General features: G+C 38.8%; 1 protein-coding gene across 1 annotated transcript in view; it reads left to right on the top strand.

Annotated features, from left to right (window-relative positions):
• The window catches only part of KIF26B (kinesin family member 26B), a 333,909-nt gene that overhangs the window by 88,952 nt on the left and 226,323 nt on the right, over positions 1–18,634 (top strand). The window contains exon 3 of the mRNA XM_063306130.1: positions 3,253–3,786. Coding sequence (XP_063162200.1) covers positions 3,253–3,786 — 534 coding nt within the window. The remainder of the gene's footprint in view (positions 1–3,252; positions 3,787–18,634) is intronic.

Here is an 18,634-nt window from a genome sequence, read left to right as displayed (position 1 = left end):
GGTTAGAGAGATCTTTGCGCAACTAACATGATGCTCCATGCTTAACATTTTGTCAGTCCTTCAGCACAGGCCAAATCAAGAAACAGGCACAGCAGGGATTCCAGGAATGCTCTTTATTATAGTAGGTAGAATAACAAAATCTTGGAAGCCTGTCCAAGTTCCTCTATGTCCCATCTTATATTAAACAAAATCAATGCAAGGTTATTTTGAGTTTCTTTCTCATGCTTCCCCCTGTCCCAGGACTGTATAATCTCTTCTCCAAGTCTCCCCTTAATGGCTCTCTCATACCTTCTCCAGGTCCACTATAAATTCCTTTACATGTTTGCTTTGTGGCCCCTAATTTGAACAGGCCTGTTCATTAATTTTAATAATAGCTACCTGATAGCTTAGCATGAATACAATACTTACAGGCACCTTAAGAAAGTGTAATGGGTTGTGAGAATAACCTTGAGAGACAGGAGGAAGAGCCGCAGCCTAGGCAATGGTCTGATAAGGGAAATCTGAGTCCAAAGCAAGAATGGGGGTGGAGAAAGCATTTCAGAACTGACCCTCCCTCTGGAACATAAAGGCAGGGGAGGGGGGAAGCGCTTTCAGACTTGCAAGATTGATGTCTGCCCTTCAAGGTAGTTTTGGTTTCCAAGTATTCTTGGAAACCAAAACCAAGCATACTAATAACAACCTTTACTGTAAGGTTACAGTAACAGAATCTTGCAAGTCTGAAAGTGTTTCCTCCTTCCCCTGCTTTTACTTTCCAGAGAACTAGGGTGGGTCAGTTCTGAGATGCTTTGTCCACCCCCATTCCTGGTTTGGACTCAGATTTCCCTTATCAGACCGTTTCCTAGGCTGTGGCTCTTTCTCCTGTCTCTCAAGGTTATTCTCACAGCCCATTACAGAAAGTGCTAGTTAAAAAATGGCCACAGACCAGGAGGAGTGGATGTAGAGAAGGGATTAGGTTGCTTTGCATATTATTCATATTAAAAAAATGTCTTAAAACTTTGGTGAGAGAAATGCTTTGCTATGAAGTGAAAAGAGTTTCAATCTTACTCAGTAACAAGCTGCAACAGGTGAGTGACACAAACAAATGGGAAGAAGTACAAGACAACAATATGGCTGGCATGTTTCACATATCCAACACTGTGGACAATATATAGCTCACCACCTGCCTAACCTTTTTTAACTTCGTAATTTGTGTAGTACCTTCTATGTGATTCTTTGAAACTGGGGCATCTGATTCTTTTTATATATTCTTTTGCTTGTGATTCTAGCTTACAGTTTAGTGGGGGCATCAGTTTGGTAGCTTGTACTTAACCTTTGCCGGAAACACAACCAAACTTTCTTTGTTAGAAAAGGAGCATATGATTATAACCCTGAATAACTGGCTGAGTTTTGAAAAGCTCTGAGCTCCCCTCCCCAGCTGGCCTTTTAGAAGGGCTGCCAAAATAGCACAGACTTTTCAAGTCGACAATAAGTCTCACAAGCAGACCTATTTCTGTGATGTTTCCTGCTGAGTTTTAAAGCCTGAGAAGCTCAAACAGTGTGTATAACTTGGCATCCTCCTGCTACTTATGCTGTGCAACTCAAATTATACATAGCTTGAACTCCTTCTGCCAGTTTTATGCACACCTATGGGACTAATAAACTTCCTGCTCATTAAATTCACCGGTAGCTCCCCTGGAACTGTACAGAAAGTAAACTAATGCCAAAACATAGTTATTCTATTCCAGCAATCTGCTTGAAAGCTTTGATGTAAATAATAGTAATCAGACTTTCTCGGAACTGTATATGATCTATAGGGGCCATTCTAGATCATATTTTGTGGAATAATATAGTACTTCTTTCAGGGATACAGTTTGAATGTTATTATACATTGATTATTAGGATATACCTATTATTAGGAAAGTTGATATCCATTCCGTTCTGCTGCATGTATTTGATTTCTTATTTATGGTCCTAAAGGACTTTTTGATAGACCAGATTTTTCTTTAGGGATTGAATAAAGGTGAAGTCAGTTTTCTAGTAACACTTTTCCCTTTTTTTTTTTAAATGTAAGCTCTAGAAACTTGTTTGCCCTGTGGTTTAAATCCTACATTTTTTTTAGAGAGGTCTAGAAAGCCCTTCCAACGTTTTTCTTTCTGCTCTCATCCAGATGAAGATTGGTTTTCTGACTGATTTGCTGCTAAGCTTTTTTATCTGCAAAGAGCCAATGTTCTAAAGGCAGAAATAGGCTGGAAAGATTCCTGTATGACAACCGAGAGAACAACTGCCAGTCGGTGTTGGCAGTTCTGGCCAGAGTGGCCCAGTGCTCTGACTGAGTATATGGATGCCAGTATATTGCTTTGCTTCCTATATTCAGTGTTCCTAGGCCAACACAAGTAGTTCATTCAAAATGTAATCAGGTGAGAGTTTTCGTTAAGAGTTGTAAAATTCAGAGATGTTTGTTGAGGAGGAAGAGCATGTTCCTGATGTTCTTACAGTGGTCTGAACTAGCTAGTGCTTTTTCATTGTCATTCTGGTTCCTCTTGGTCTTCTGCTGACAACTTTTTTTGTTTGTTTGTTTGGCATAAGAGATACCATGATTCGTTAGTCAGTTAATCTCCACATAACTATGGACTTCAGTGAAAACAGAGATGTGTCATCATACTATAAAGATGGAGTGACTTCTCAGCAGTGGACAGTCTTTATTCCTTCTCCCTCAGAGCTTGCTGGTTATTTTTCCTGATATATTAATATTAGAATTATAGTCTTTATTCCTTCTCCCTCAGAGCTTGCTGGTTATTTTTCCTGATATATTAATATTAGAATTATAGAATGCTGTTTGTTTTGATTCTCATTTTAAAGCCGCCTCCCTTCTCCACATCTAAGAAAAATTGTATGTTTGAAAATACAGGGGAAGGGATTTTGAGACACTCTTTTGAATAAAGAAACCTGTAGGGGAGCTCTACCTTTATACTATCTGTGGGCTATTAGAGGGATTGATCCCTTTGCAAAGAACAATCAATAGAGAATGAGGAATGGATAATACCAAATTTTGAGGTACAATTCTTAATTAACTAGTTTGAATAAATGGGATCTAATTAATAATGGAAGAAATCTCTGATTTTTGCAGTGTTGAAACGATGGTTATGAGTCAGTGTAAATGAAGTAGCATTTAGTGAAACAACTCTCAAATTTTCTGTAGGTTGAGTCAACAGTATAGTTGATTTCTTTTTATCCTCTCAGTGTAATGGTTTCCTCTTACTTTCTGATTTTTAGGATCCAGCATTTTCTTCAGTGATTCATGACAAACTACAAGTTCCCAATACTACCCGGAAAGCATGGAATGAGAGAGACAACCGGTGTGATGTGTGTGCCACTCACTTGAATCAGCTGAAGCAGGAGGCTATTCAGATGGTCCTGACACTTGAGCAAGCAGCCAATGCTGAACATTGTGATGCTTCTCCTGGCTCTCCTCCTCCCCTTCCCAACATTCCCACCTTAGTGGGTTCTCGACATATGGGCAGTGTGCAACCCAGAGACTGGGCATACTTGTCTGCCCCTTATGCTACTTCCAATTATGCTGGCTTTCTGCCTAACAAACTCAGTGGAAAAGTGAACAACATAGGAATCGTTAATGGGATAGAGAAGAAAAATGGTTCCTTGGGACATCAGACAAAGGTCAGTGTACAGATGGCTACCAGTCCCAGCAATGGTAACATCCTGAATTCTGTGGCTATCCAGGCTCATCAGTACCTAGACGGCACCTGGTCCTTGTCAAGAACAAATGGTATTACTCTGTATCCCTATCAAGTAAGTAGTGTTAAAAAGAATTTTCCCTCATTGATTCATATCTACAGAGTACTTTGTGGCTAAGAAATATATGTGTACTAATTAATTCTATGATACACTGTCATGTTATTTAACATAGTGTGGTTGATCTCATTTGCAGTTACAGGAATTCAAGCCACTAAAATAAATAAAAAAGCATGCCTTATTTTTGCAGTCTTCAACTCTGTCAACCATTCTATGGATCACTAAATTAGCAATGCAAATAAAACCAAAGAAACACATCCTAAGGATATTTAGGCTCTTGGTTGTAAACAAAATTAAATTACAATAGTTATGAAATAAATCTCTAGGATGAAGCTGTAACTGGATCTCAGACATGTTCAATGGTATTAAACATGTTTGATAAATACAACTAGTGCTGTAGAGTTCTATACATAAAGTAGAACTTTCTATGCATGTTGAGTGGCCAAATTTTTCTTGAAAAATAATAATAACAATTCTCCTAATTGGGAGAATTGCAAAAGCTGAGTCTTTTTTCCTTTCTGCCTAGAAAAGCTTTTAGCTAGGAATATCAGCATGTTATAAAGCTTCTTGAAAGCTTCTAGAAATGGTAGTGACCTTGAATATACACAAGGTAACAGTAGTCTTTTGGAGCTTTCTTCCTTCGTGTGTTTCCAGCTGCACAAGGGGAGAATGGGGCTGTATTCAGTGGTTGGGGTTACCATCCACACACCAGGGAAGGGACGTTCTGAAGGATGTAGTCTCACACATGATTCAGAATCATCATTCAACCATGTTGAGGAGCCAGTGTCTGAAGAGAAGTCTAGCATGGCTGTGGCCTGCCAAGACATGCCAGTAAAGCCAGAGAATGTATTATTACTATTCCTATGTGGTTGTAAGTGGGTGTGACATCACCTTTAAAAAGCTAGTGTTATTTTGCACTCCCTTTTTGTTTGCTTTACTGAGTCTCTCTTTTAGTGTAACTAAGACTAAATTACAGTCAGACTAAAGCATTCATTGAATAATGGCCACATTCTTAACTGCAGTACTGGTAATTATGTTACTGTCTGAGATTTTTCTTCCATTAAAGATATGCTTTATCTCTAAACAACATAGCATAGATGAGCATGGAAATGATCAGAGACATCTGAAGCCCTACAGAATCAGGCTGTTTTGGCTAGCAGGTATTTTTCAGAAATGCTGATCTAATAAGTCAAGGAAAAAATAAAGAGTATTATAAATCTAGCACTGGGATTCATTGCCCTCTGCATCATCTTTTATCAGTCTGATGTCTTGGAACAAGAGCTACGGGACTGGCTAGACTTAATGGCTCCTAAGGTGGGCATCTCCCCACTGCAGTCAGCGCTCTGTTAGATAGCCTGCCAGCCAGAACTGGTTGACTGTTATGAAGGTTGATCTTATTTTATTCTGTAGACTCTGTGCATCTCAAATAAGAAAAAAATCTTGTCTTGGACATGCATGTCAGGGCATCTCGACACAGAAATCTGCCAAGAAGAGGAGCTCGTATCATTTGGATTCCCCATGGTGTGGGATTTGTAAAACTGCCATATCTCCCACTGTCTCTTCTCTGTAGCTGTGCCTTTACTTAACTTCAGCATATACTGAAAGCTTGGTCAAGGCCTTTAAAATCACAGGGATTGAATAGATGAGTGAGAAGAAATAGTATTTCTTCACTATTTGCAGGCTGGCCATACCTTGGTCGAATGAGGTGATTCCCTCAGACAATGGGTTTTGGATATCATAAAAAGGCAGGAAGTGGTTGCTACTTTATTATATTTGCAATGCCAGGTACTTGCAGAGGTGCTTGTTGAATTTTCTGCCTCATGTGCCTGAGTAACTTGGGATACTGTTCATCTTGACTTACTTGTATGTGGGGTAGCCATTTGCTACTTATTCACCTTAGATAGTAAAATGTATAGAGCCAGTCCTGTATAAGCAACTTGCACAACTTTATAGAAGAGTGATTATATGACATTTACAAGTAGTCCTCATTTAATGATTGCCTCATACAGCAACCGTTCACAGTTATAATGGTGATGAAAAAGTAACTTTGTGACCAATACTCGCATTTACGACCTTCGCAGGTCTGTAAAACAAAGGAAAGCTGAAGTAAGATCATAAGCACAGTTGCGGTTTCAGTTAGCGACCACTTTGCTTAACAATTGAGTTGCCAGTCCCAGCTGTGGTGAAAACATAAAATATGTGGATATTTATTTTATTTATAAATAAATAAATGTGGATATAGTTATATGTAGAACAAGTAAAATTTAATATTTGATTTCTTGCTGTTTGTTATTTTATTTGCTGAAAATGAAGTTGTTTTTAAAGACACAGTAGTGGGGTAGGTTGCCTTTTTTCCCCTTTAGTAAATTGGCAGTCTTACTGCTTAGATCTAGTTTTTGAAAGGATAGGACAAGCACAACAGCATTGCTTCTAATTTGTTAAGGATAGAAGGAATGAAATGTTCCTAATAATGCTATCCTATGATTGACTATGTTTGGTTTGGACAATCTTATATTAGCTAGGGGTCACATGTAATATTTTTTTGATGGCCTGAAGACTGTAATTAGCTGATTGATAACACAAAGTGACTCATGTGTTTTCCTCTTCCTCCATGGGTTTTTGATGAAGTTTGAGGAGGGGATGATGATGATGACAATGGTGATGATGATTGTAGTTGTTATTTATTTGTTCAGTCGCTTCTGACTCTTCGTGACTTCATGGACCAGCCCACGCCAGAGCTTCCTGTCAGTCATCAACACCCCCAGCTCCCCTAGGGACGAGTCCATTACCTCTAGAATAGCATCCATCCATCTTGCCCTTGGTTGGCCCCTCTTCCTTTTGCCTTCCACTCTCCCTAGCATCAGCATCTTCTCCAGGGTGTCCTGTCTTCTCATTATGTGGCCAAAGTATTTCAGTCTTGCCTTGAATATCATTCCCTCAAGTGAGCAGTCTGGCTTTATTTCCTGGAGTATGGACTGGTTTGATCTTCTTGCAGTCCAAGGCACTCTCAGAATTTTCCTCCAACACCACAGTTCCAAAGCATCTATCTTCCTTCTCTCAGCCTTCCTTATGGTCCAGCTCTCGCAGCCATATGTTACTATGGGGAACACCATTGCTTTAACTATGCGGGCCTTTGTTGTCAGTGTGATGTCTCTGCTCTTAACTATTTTATTGAGATTTGTCATTGCTCTTCTCCCAAGGATTAAGCGTCTTCTGATTTCCTGACTGCAGTCAGCATCTGCAGTAATCTTCGCACCTAGAAATACAAAGTCTTTCACTGCCTCTACGTTTTCTCCCTCTATTTGCCAGTTATCAATCAAGCTGGTTGCCATAATCTTGGTTTTTTTGAGGTTTAGCTGCAAGCCAGCTTTTGCACTTTCTTCTTTCACCTTCATCATAAGGCTCCTCAGTTCCTCTTTGCTTTCAGCCATCCAAGTGATATCATCTGCATATCTGAGATTGTTAATGTTTCTTCCAGCAGTTTTAACTCCAACCTTGGTTTCCTGAAGCCCAGCATGTTGCATGATGTGTTCTGTGTACAAGTTGAATAGGTAGGGTGAGAGTATACAGCCCTGCCATACTCCTTTCCCAATCTTAAACCAGTCCGTTGTTCCGTGGTCTGTTCTTACTGTTGCTACTTGGTCATTATACAGATTCCTCAGGAGGTGATGATGATGTTAAGCCTAATTCAAGGTTTGCATTACAGTTTTCATGTAAGCTTTAATTTATGGAATTGTCCAGTTTTCCATAATTGCGGTTTGAGGATGCTCCAAGAGCCATTAAAACATGTTTTGGGGGACCCCGTGCAAAGACCTTAGGTTGCCAACCTTTGGTATATGTGACAAAAGCAGCAATTTAACTCTGGAAAAATAATACTTTGTTTCTTAAGAAATAGTTTTAGAAACATAATTTTTATATAAAATTTGGAAGTGGGTTTTAAAAAATGAGATCTGATGTATAACCCAAAATACAGTGGTAAGATATAAGAAACAAAGATTCTAGTTATATCTGTTAGGTGACTATCACTATCAACTTAGGTATCTCTTTTTATAGTGGGAATAATTGTGAAGCAGTCTATAAAATCTGTTTCAGAATGTCATAAGGTTGTACCAAACAGTTATCCCATTTATCTAGAAGGAGATAAATGAAGTAATTATCAGAATATTTACATGATAACTAATTATAAAAATTGTGGGGGAGTTGCTAAAATATAATGGATCCATAAGTCATTTTAGGAAGTTTAGAACTGTATAGATAATCTCCACAAGAATGAGCCTATGTGAGAGAAAAGAAAAAGAAAATACTGAATTTTTCTTTCATCTCTCTTTATTGACATTTTCTTAGTTAGAGAAAGGTTGGGGATCCAGCTTTGGACCCTTCATTGAAGAAAGACCCTCAAAAGCATGCTTCATACCTGGTAGGTGCCATTTCATTTTCCTCCTGGTATACAAGGAGAATCCTTATAACTACACATGTCTCTCTGGTGGGATGTATACTGTGACAATAAACTACAGTTGGATAGACATAGACCACAGGAGCTCTGAAATCTCTTTACTGAGGGGTGGTTCAGCTAGTAGTGAACTCATGTTGAGGGGGGGCCCTGAACAGACAGCTTCTCACTAGCTTGTCCTGCCAAAACCTGAATTAGCAGTACAGCCTAGAATGTAGTGCTCTTGCTTTGGTTGGTTGCAGGAAATTTTGAAAGGAAGAAAGGTCAAGATGACCCCCCCTATTTTGCCTTTGACTTTTGCGGATGGTCCTCTGCTTCATACTTGCCCAGTGCAGGGATCAGCTGCCCAGCTTGTTCTAGCAGACAGTCAAGTATTCTCCTAGCAATGGTGGGGTCAGTCCAGGGAGCTTGGTTCTTGGAACTTTTCAATAGCTCCCTATGGAATACAGTCTATAATGAGAGAGGTAAAGTGAGAAATGGAGCAGTAAGGGAAGGCACTAGAGCCATGCTCACTAGACCACCATCTTCCTCTGACTGATATTTTTTTCCTCCCTGCTACTCACATGATCGTTTGTTTTGATTTTTATAGCCACCCACTTGCCGAGTGATTCTGGGCAGCTAACAAGTTAAAAGCATCAAAAATACATCCATGATATATACAAAAAAGCCACAAATAGACACATATATCGCATAAACTCACATAACTAACTAAAACATACAGATGGCTCATATAACATACTGGCCCAGTGCTTCAAAGAAGAGCCAGGTCTTCAGGGCTTTTCTAAAAGCCATCAGGGCTAGGGGTCATCCACATCTTGAGGTGGATGCTGTTCCAAAGGGCAGGCACAGGGACAGAAAAGGCGTACTTCCTGGGTTTCATGAGATGGCACTATTTAACAGACGGGATCTGGAGCTGTCAGATCTTAACTGAACAGACAGACATATTCAGAGATAGGTAAGCCCTGCAAGGAGCCAGGCACTGTGGCATGAGAATTTATTTTTGGTCCTGCCTTCCTTCTAAGACTCCAAAAGATTCTCAGTAGATGCTGGTTTGTGGCATGCTCTTTCCTGCAGTCCACAAATCATCTAATCATCATGGTGTCCAGAGCAATATCCTCAGGACTCTCACACATTCCCTGATATCCAGTCTTTGGTGTATTGAGATGCAGATGGAGAAGAACAGATTTTTATCTGGTCGTACTGGGCAATGCAGTTATGGTTGTGAAGCAAGATCAGGTGATTTCATCTGCTGCCATACCTTCCTTAAAACGGGAAAAAGGGGCTTCCTAGGTGAAGCACCTGCTGACCCAGTGGTGCTTTTTCCAGTTTTTTTCCCCAGTCTGGGTAATAAGTAATGGTATGATATGGCCAAGACTAAAGCTTTCCTGGGTCAGTCCAACAGGCTGTACACTTTCCCGAGGAAATGATTGAGATGTTGAACATTCCCAACAGCAACAATCCAGTAGCATTTATTTTTTGATCAGTTGTTTCCAAGGAAAGTGGCAGTTGCTTCAGAGGTCATTGGGGAGAGTTGCACTGAGGCAGGTTAAGGTGTCTTCATAAAGCCATTGTCTGGTTATGCATTATAACAGTCTGGCCTCAGAGCCTGCTGTACTAATCTCCTTCCTTACCTGTCATCTCCACAGTGGTATGCAAAATCAAGGCATTAGAGACACAGGTCATTCCCACAGGTCATTCTCACTTGGCCATGGAGTCTCTGATTCTCTAGCCTAATAAAGATGATCTTGGGGTTTTAAATAGAGCTAACTTTGTTGGCAGATTTTCTATCTCAGGGGCCTGTTTGGCATCCAGAACCTGATTGGGTATTTTAATATCAGGATTTATTATATGATCTAACTGGTTTTCATTAGTAATATAAGAGATGGAGACAGAAAGTAGTGTCAGTGGATTTCTTATCCACTCTCCAGCTTATACTTGCTTGGATTCCTGCATTCAAATCTAGAGCACGGTTTGGCAACCAGCACTCTGAAGATGGGTAGCTGCACTGGGCTTCAGGTTCCTGGATGATAAGGAAGTTTTCTTCCCCAATCATTCACAGGTGAACCACTTTCTGAAGATATCCTGACAATTTTGTCCTTGGATAATTTACATAATCTTGGGAGTCATGATGGCTACAGTGCATCCCTTTTCTAGTGGTTCCATTTCACTGCTCACTGAGCTCAGAAACTTGAAATTACTAAAGTACCATCCTGATTCATAAGGGTTAGTTTAGGATGTGATCATATTTGCATGATTCCCTAGCTAGGCACATTTTTTTTTTCTTTCTGCTATCCTCAGTGCTTTATTTACTGATCTGATACTAGGAGTTAAAAACACTAGATTTTTGGTTATAGCTGTAGTATTGTTATTCTGCAGCTGAAGCTCAGTCCTGTATCTTCCTCTCAGAAACCAGGATCAAGTCTGTAACGAAACCTGTCTTCTCATGGAATAGAGGAGTTAATCATTTTCTGTTGGGTCCTAACTAGAAGGACACTTCATATAAGTCCAGCTTTCCCTTCATATGAGAGGATTTCTGTAAACACTCCTCCATCTTCAGTTTCTAAGCCATAGCCCACAGGACCTGCAGAGATAGTTGTTTGCCATTGACGCAAATGCTGTGGGTATGAGTGGTGTTATTTCATAGAAAGAAATTTAGGATCCAAACCAATGTTTTTTTTTAAAGACCATAGTTGTGGCAGTTAGTCTTTAAATGCCAAGTAACCAAGCAATCAGAAAGCAGGTGTTGTGGATGTGTGTGTGTCCCAGCTTGTAGTCAAAACATCTGATTTCATCGTTAAGTTTTTTTCAAAAACAGAAACAGTGGAAAAGATTGAGAATGAACAACATCTAGCCAATCTCTCTTGGATTCTGTCCTAATTCTAGTGTGATTTGATCTGACATGACATTTTTATGCATAGCTTAATGACTTGGGAATCACTTGATTATCCTTCAAGATAGCAGGAAAAAAAAACAAATTGAGAGCAAAAGAGTGTTCTAGCAACTAAAAACAGCTAAGGAGACTTAGCCTGTGAGTATAACAACCCCATGACTCAGCTATGATGTGAAGAGTAAGATAATCCTTTAATGCAGTGCATGACATGAGATCACAATTAGTAAGGATTTGGATTCCTGATTGTTTTTAGTCTAGTTAGTTTGTTCAGATATGGGACAATCTCTTTTCTGACAAGCAATCTAGAATAATCTGGGCCTGGGAAAGCTAGGATAAGGGCAAGAAATTCTCAATAAAGTTTAATAAAGATGATCTCTTTCTTTCCATGGTGGAAAATGCTACCAAGTCATTCTGTGATGAAGAATGCCATTTTAAAGAAATTTGCCGTAGCAACTTTCTTTTTCTTTCTTTTAAATATAATTTTATTAAAAATTTTAAGAAACAAGATAGAAACTTATATACACTAATATAGAGTAAGAAAAAGAAAAAAGAAATCAGAGAAACAGTTAAAAGTGCAAAAGTAAAGAAAGAAAAAAGATACAAAGAAGTAGCTTTCGATTTTCTTTACAGCACAATTAGTGCTGTACAGATTAGTACAATTAGAAATTTACCTCTTGCTCTATGGTTTCAACGTAACTATTTTTTCTATAATCTATTCTTTCTAATCATCAAAACCATGAACCATAAATTCATTTTTTTTGTTTCACGCAAAAAGTCAATAAGGGGTTTCTAGTCAGCAGTAAACTTAGATATTGGTTTTTCTCTGATCAAAGAAGCCAGTTTGGCCATTTCAGCAAGTTCCATCATCTTCACCAATCATTCCTCCATTGTGGGTACTACCAAATCTTTCCATCTTTGTACATCTAACGATCTCACTGCAGTTGTCATATATAAAAACAAAGTTCCATAACTTTTTTTCCAACTGTTTGTCCATCAGTCCCAAAAGAAAAGCCCCCAGTTTCAATTGTATATTAATCTTTAAAATCCTCTGCATTCGTGTATGTATTTGAATCCAAAACAAGAAACTTGTCATAGCAACTTTCAAGCAAAGCTGTAAAATAGCGTCGATATAGATAATTCAGTTTATAAGTACATTTTTAATCAATTCTGCTTTTATGGGAAAACTTATTTTGGAAAGTGAATAAGTTTGCTCCTTCTCAGAGCAAGGAATTAAATCTGTGATGAATGAACCGGGGGAGCCAAAGGCTCTGAGTTTAATTAAGAGATTTTCCTTGCTTCATTTTGAGACAAGGACATACTATTTAAGGGTACACAATAAAATGTATAACAAAGATCAGAAAAAAGCAAATGCTTCTGAATGATACAAGCAATGCACAAGAAAATATTCTAAGATCCTCTGTTCACAAAAACAAAAGTGCAGACTAGTTCAGGATTTCAGGAAACCTCCATGCTTATTTCACCCCTTCACTATAACAGTGATTTTTATATCTGTACATGGGAAAAATAATGTGGCGTGTGAAGGAGACTGCTTAGCTTAATATAGTTCAGTTCAGATGACTAACAGAGCTGACTCTTCAGATATATGAATGAAGAATGCCAGTTGATCCGCTGCTTCTGAAGGATATGTTGAATGATTGGCAAAGAATGGTTAACCATGGACCAAGGTCATGAAGAGTCATTCCTAGATAATGGAATAATTTTAAATGTAATACTCTCTGGAAAGCTGAATGACATATTGCGGAATTTTTCACAACCAGTGCACGTAGTTGGTTATCCCCAAGGGAGTTCAGGAAATGAAGAATAAAGGTAATGACCTGTCACCTTTGAAAGTGCTGAACTGTCAGTCATGCTTAAGATTACTAGGGGTTCTTGGCTGAACATCTATAACCTTGTTGCATAAAGAGATACTATTGTAATAATTCAAGTGCCTTTCTGTATTTTAATAAATATTTTTAAAGGAACTACATTTTACGAAGACTGTTCTAGCTAATGCACTAAGGCTTTATTCACAATTTTAAAAAATGTTTTAGCATATACATTTCTTAAACTTTATTTAAAAAAATAATATTGGGAAGGGGAGAACTGAAGAAGATATTGGAAAACTTTAAACAGTAAGATTTTATCCCAGTAGATTAATGTTTTAATGTTAGATTGACTGGGTTAATTTTCATTGTGCTGGATGAAATAGGGTAAGGCTATGAAAGTTTGATGTATTTTAAACTGTCCTTCCCTGATCTGGTTCCTTCCATCCTCATGGGAGATTATAGAAGCTGGAGTCCATCATGTGGAGAAAGCTGTTGAACAATCTGGCAAGAAGAAAGATTATTCTTTGCCAGATAAGCTTCTTATTTTCTTTCCATTCTATTTAAAGAGAAGTTCAGTAATCTCAAGTAAATTGGAGTTTCAAAGACTGAAGTATGTTGTCATTGCGGAACCTTCCTCGTTAAAATAATCACGAAGTATGGGTTTCAAAGATAACATACATATATAATGAGAATAATCCTTAGAAATCTCCCAGTTGCAGTTGCCCATGCATTCTTAGCATGTGGTATGGCACTTGGGGTTCTTCTGGAGCAGACTGGGGGGAAAGTTATGGAGAAAGAAGACTTATCCTTTGTGTGAGGTGACTTTTGCTTGGGAGGTAGTAGATTTCACTCATGAGTACTAGAAACATATTTCATAGCTAACAGGCAGTAGAAAATGGATTGAAAGCTATTCAGAATACTGTATGAAGATAGGAAAGAGTTCCTGCTAATGTTCAAGAAAATTGAACATTAATGTTCAAGAAAGAGCAGCTGTTGCAAAGAGTTACTTTCCCACCACTGGTTACCTCTTTTGTCAGAATGACCACCCAGGTACCACTTCCAGTTGTCCCCAGAGCACAGAACAAAAGGGGAACTATATCCTTGCAATGGTATGTGAGAATGGCCTTGAGGGATGAGGGGAAGAGATGCTGCCTAGGTAATGATCAGATAAAAGGGGAGGAGCCCGCAGCTACATAACGGGCAGAGAAAGAAACTTAAAAAGCATCCGGCCTAAAGTATTAGGCTGTTAAAAATGACGGTGGGAGATTTGTATTTTCAGACTTGCAAGATTCTGTTAATGTAGGTAAAGGTAAAGGTTTCCCTTGACATTAAGTCCAGTCGTGTCCGACTCTAGGGGGCGGTGCTCATCTCCGTTTCAAAGCCGAAGAGCCGGCGTTTGTCCATAGACACTTCCGTGGTCATGTGGCCAGCATGACTGAACGGAACGCCGTTACCTGCCCACCAAAGCGGTACCTATTAATCTACTCACATTTGCATGTTTTCGAACTGCTAGGTTGGCAGGAGCTGGGACTAGCAACGGGCGCTCACCCCGTCACGCGGATTCGAACCGCCGACCTTCTGATCGGCAAGCTCAGCAGCTCAGCGGTTTAACCCGCAATGCTACCGCGTCCCTTCTGTTAATGTAGCCTTACAATAATGTAGAATTAGCTCATCTGGTTGTGTTTCCTGTCTGGTTTATCTGGGAGGGCTGATAATACTCCAGCCCACACCACCAGTTAGAAAGGTCTAAGGGACAGAGAAGAGTTGCACTAATTCTACAGAAGAAGAAATCATCAGTAAGGAAAGATTAACTGATCTTTTGAAAGCACTTAAAGTCCAAGCTGTTTCACAGAGCTTTCCCCTGATTTGATTTGATTTGATTTGCCATCTTTTTATTTTCTTTGTATTTTTTTGCAGCGTTGTGTTTTTATTTTTGTATGGCGCTTGTTTTATATTGTATTTTTTTGGTGTGAGCCATTGAGAGTTGCTTTGATTGAGGTGGTAGAGACAACATTATATGTAATAATAACGATAATAATTCGTTATTGTAGCACTAATGTACTGCAGCAATCCAGAACACCAGAAAAAGGAAACAGATCACCTATACAGCATCTTCCAGCAAAATGGATACCTTCCCCCACCCAACTTTATCAAAAAGTGCCTGACCACTCAACCCACTACAACCCAACCATCAGAAGCTATGAAAAGGATAACACTGCCATACATCAGAAACATCTCAGAAACTACCAACAGACTGTTACACCACGTGGCATCACCATAGCACATAAACCAACTAAAACTCTTGAAAACATCCTAAGTAACCCAAAAGACCCAGTAGCCCAAGAAGAAAAAACAGTTAGCTACAACATACAGTGTAAGGACTGTAGCAGCCACTATGTAGGACAGACAGGCAGAGACTAGCAGAGCACATCCATTAATACCAACTTGCAGTCAGAAGACACGATGAAAACTCCTTAATCTCACAACACATGGACAGATTTAACCATACTTTCAACTGGGAAACTGTGAGCATCCTAAACCAAGCCAAATCCAAAAACGCTAGAATATTCTTGGAAGCCTGGCATTCAGACAAAGCAGCCATCAACAGACACATAGAGGTAAACAACATTTACATACCATTCATAAGAGACAATAGAAAAGCCAAAAGACCAGTACACTCCCTTGCCAGCAATCGACACCCAGATATGCAAAGACCAACACTAGGATTAACACCAGATGAACCATCAAACAGCACAATACACCCTAATCAAGGAACTATTAACTATTAACTATTAACCAAGCAGCAAACAACAGTCCAATCAAAGAACTCCCAAGGAGAGAACAACACCTCTACCAACACAAGCAGGGCAAGCCACTGTATGTAAACAGAGAGCAAGGCCCACTCCCTCTTTGCACTGAAGATGTTGCCTAGTCCAGCAATGAAACGTCTGCAAGAAAACAAGGCTCAGAGAGCACCAAGGACTCCTCAGTTCAACCCTGAGCTACAAATATGTGCTTCGATTGATAATTGGCCTGGCTATTCCAAGTTGGACATTACATCAGTTTACAATTTGCCATTTGATTCTGTATTGTTCAACTGACATCTTTTCCATCTTTTTTCCTGTCCATTCTCCTTCCATTATGTGCTTTCTTTCTTTCTCCCTCTCTCTCTTTTTAGTTTGTAAACACAAAACAGGCAAGACCAGTTCCTTTTTCCTTTTATAAATTAATGTGAATCACTCTGTGAAATCGTAAGTACTTGAATAGGGGGATATAGTGCAGTACAACATAACATTATATATATGGCAGTTTAAAATCATCTTCACATTTCTGGAATGAAGATTTTCATTCCTGTTTTGATTTAAGAAGCAATTTAGGGTAACAAAACTATTTTTCTCTGTTGGCCTAGCTGAGCTGAACAGGGCAGTTCAAAGCAGCCAGTTTTAAAATTAACTTTTCATATCAAGACATCTTCCTTTGAATGTCCCTGATGAGCTTTTGAAAGTAGCATAGTTTATGCACTTAAGCCAAGAATGATTGTTATGGGATTAGATACTAAATCCAGGGATTAAGGTGTTTGTCTCAGAGGAGATTTTTGAGATTTGAAAGTAAAGTAGGAAAGGGACCTTTTTTTACCTATTGCCTTATTGAGTGACTTTGTCAATAATAATAATAATAATAATAATAATAATAATAATAATAATAATAATAATAATAATCCTAAACGCCTTGAAGCAATGTGAGTCTCCAAGCCTTAACTGAATCTCTGATTATATCCTGGGAAGTACATTTTCAGTACTTTGGAGCCTGCTTTAGACATTGATGGAGGGCAGTTTATCTGAATCAGTTTGTGCTGGAATGAAGGGTTGGCAGAAAATGTCTAACCAGATGAACAGCTTTCTTTACTCCAGTGATCTCCAATTTTAGGGAGCTGTGGTCCCAGTACTTCTTGAAGGCATTAGCTTTTTGGCTGATATAAATCAATAGTTGTTTGGAAACCAGAGGAACAAGACTTTGAAAAGGGCATAGGAAAATAGCAATCTCTGATGAATTATATGACTTGGTTGCTTTCCACAGTTAACAGCTGTGTTAGAATGTATTCACAGTCAGTAGAAGATTTCTTGTTCAGTTTCATCAAATATGTTGCATCCTTAATATATTATCTGTTTCTCCATTCATACAATAAATGGCAATATACACAGCTACACAGTCACTCGCCCAATGATAGTAACATGTATCCTCTGGGAAGGGAGGGATACAAATCCCCATAACAAATAAATGAATGAAACTCAGTGATTGGTATTAACCAAACTTCACAGCTATAAACAGAAGTATTCTTTCTGTCTATAAACAGTTTTGATGCAGTAGAGGGATCCCTTGACAGAAGGAAGGGGAGACAGTGTTTACAAAATCCCTTCCCCTCTGCAGAGCTTCGTGTCACTTTCTGGACTGCAGGGAAAAGAAGAAATCATGAAAAATTGTGTTTCTCCCTTTCTGCAGCAGGAACAAAACCAGAATATATCCTGTTCCCCTGTTCCCATATCTTGGTGCATCCTCATACTGCTATGTTTCTTTTTGAGTTTAACATGCTTAAATGATAGACCTTTTCAGATTATTTTGCCATTTGTAACTCATATTTTTGTATTTTTTCAGTGTTTCCCAGATAGTCAACTTTTGTTATTTGTGTCTGAGATTTTTGGGTCATGGAGGATTACGAAGGATTTCTCAGTTGGGTATCAATGTGTTTCTCTTCTAGTTTTTTTCACAAACTTGATATATCATTGAAAATAACAGGAACATTTTAAATGAATTTTGTGTTTCTCTACTGTATACTTTGGACTGAAGAAGCATTTCTTTATAGTAAATTTTATTAGGTTTCAAGAGAAGAATAAAAACTACCAAAACCAAAAAATTACAAAGAAAGAACAAAAACTAAAGAAGTGCAGAAACACAAGAGAATTTTTTTTCAAATTTACAAAAAGATGTGGCTTCCGACTTTTAACAGCAAAGATATACAAAAATTTCCATAATCAATCTCTTAAAGGTAAAGGTAAAGGTTTCCCTTGACGTAAAGTCCAGTCGTGTCCGACTCTAGGGGGCGGTGCTCATCTCCGTTTCAAAGCCTTGGAGCCGGCGTTGTCCATAGGACACTTCCGGGTCATGTGGCCAGCATGACTCACGGAACGCCGTTACCTTCCCGCCGAAGCGGTACCAATTAATCTACTCACATTTGCATGTTTTCGAACTGCTTGGTGTGCAGGAGCTGGGACGAGCAACGGGAGCTCACCCCGCCGTGCGGTTTCGAACCGCCGACCTTCCGATCGACAGCTCAGCGGTTTAACCCGCAGCGCCATCGCGTCCCTCAATCAATCTCTTACTCTATATTAAACCAAAATACCACATTATTTCCACTTTAACACATAATAAGAAATCACTAACTACAGTTACTCCTCCCCCTTATATTAAAATGAAGGGAAAAAAGTTCATATAAACCTCCTAAACATCTTTCTCCCTTCCAAAAGATAAAATTATTTAATTATTCCCTTTCTACCACTATTCTATACATATCTGTCTACTATAATAATCAAATTAAAAAGCTTATAAGTTGTCTGCTATTATACTTAATAGTAAAACAATTTTAATAATCGCAATCTTAATAAACCCAAAAAACAAAGACAA

Source organism: Candoia aspera, chromosome 1 (assembly GCF_035149785.1).
Source record: "Candoia aspera isolate rCanAsp1 chromosome 1, rCanAsp1.hap2, whole genome shotgun sequence".
Lineage (NCBI taxonomy): Eukaryota > Metazoa > Chordata > Lepidosauria > Squamata > Boidae > Candoia > Candoia aspera.
Note: the sequence above shows the minus strand (reverse complement) of the source record. Positions and strands in the feature narration are given on the sequence as shown.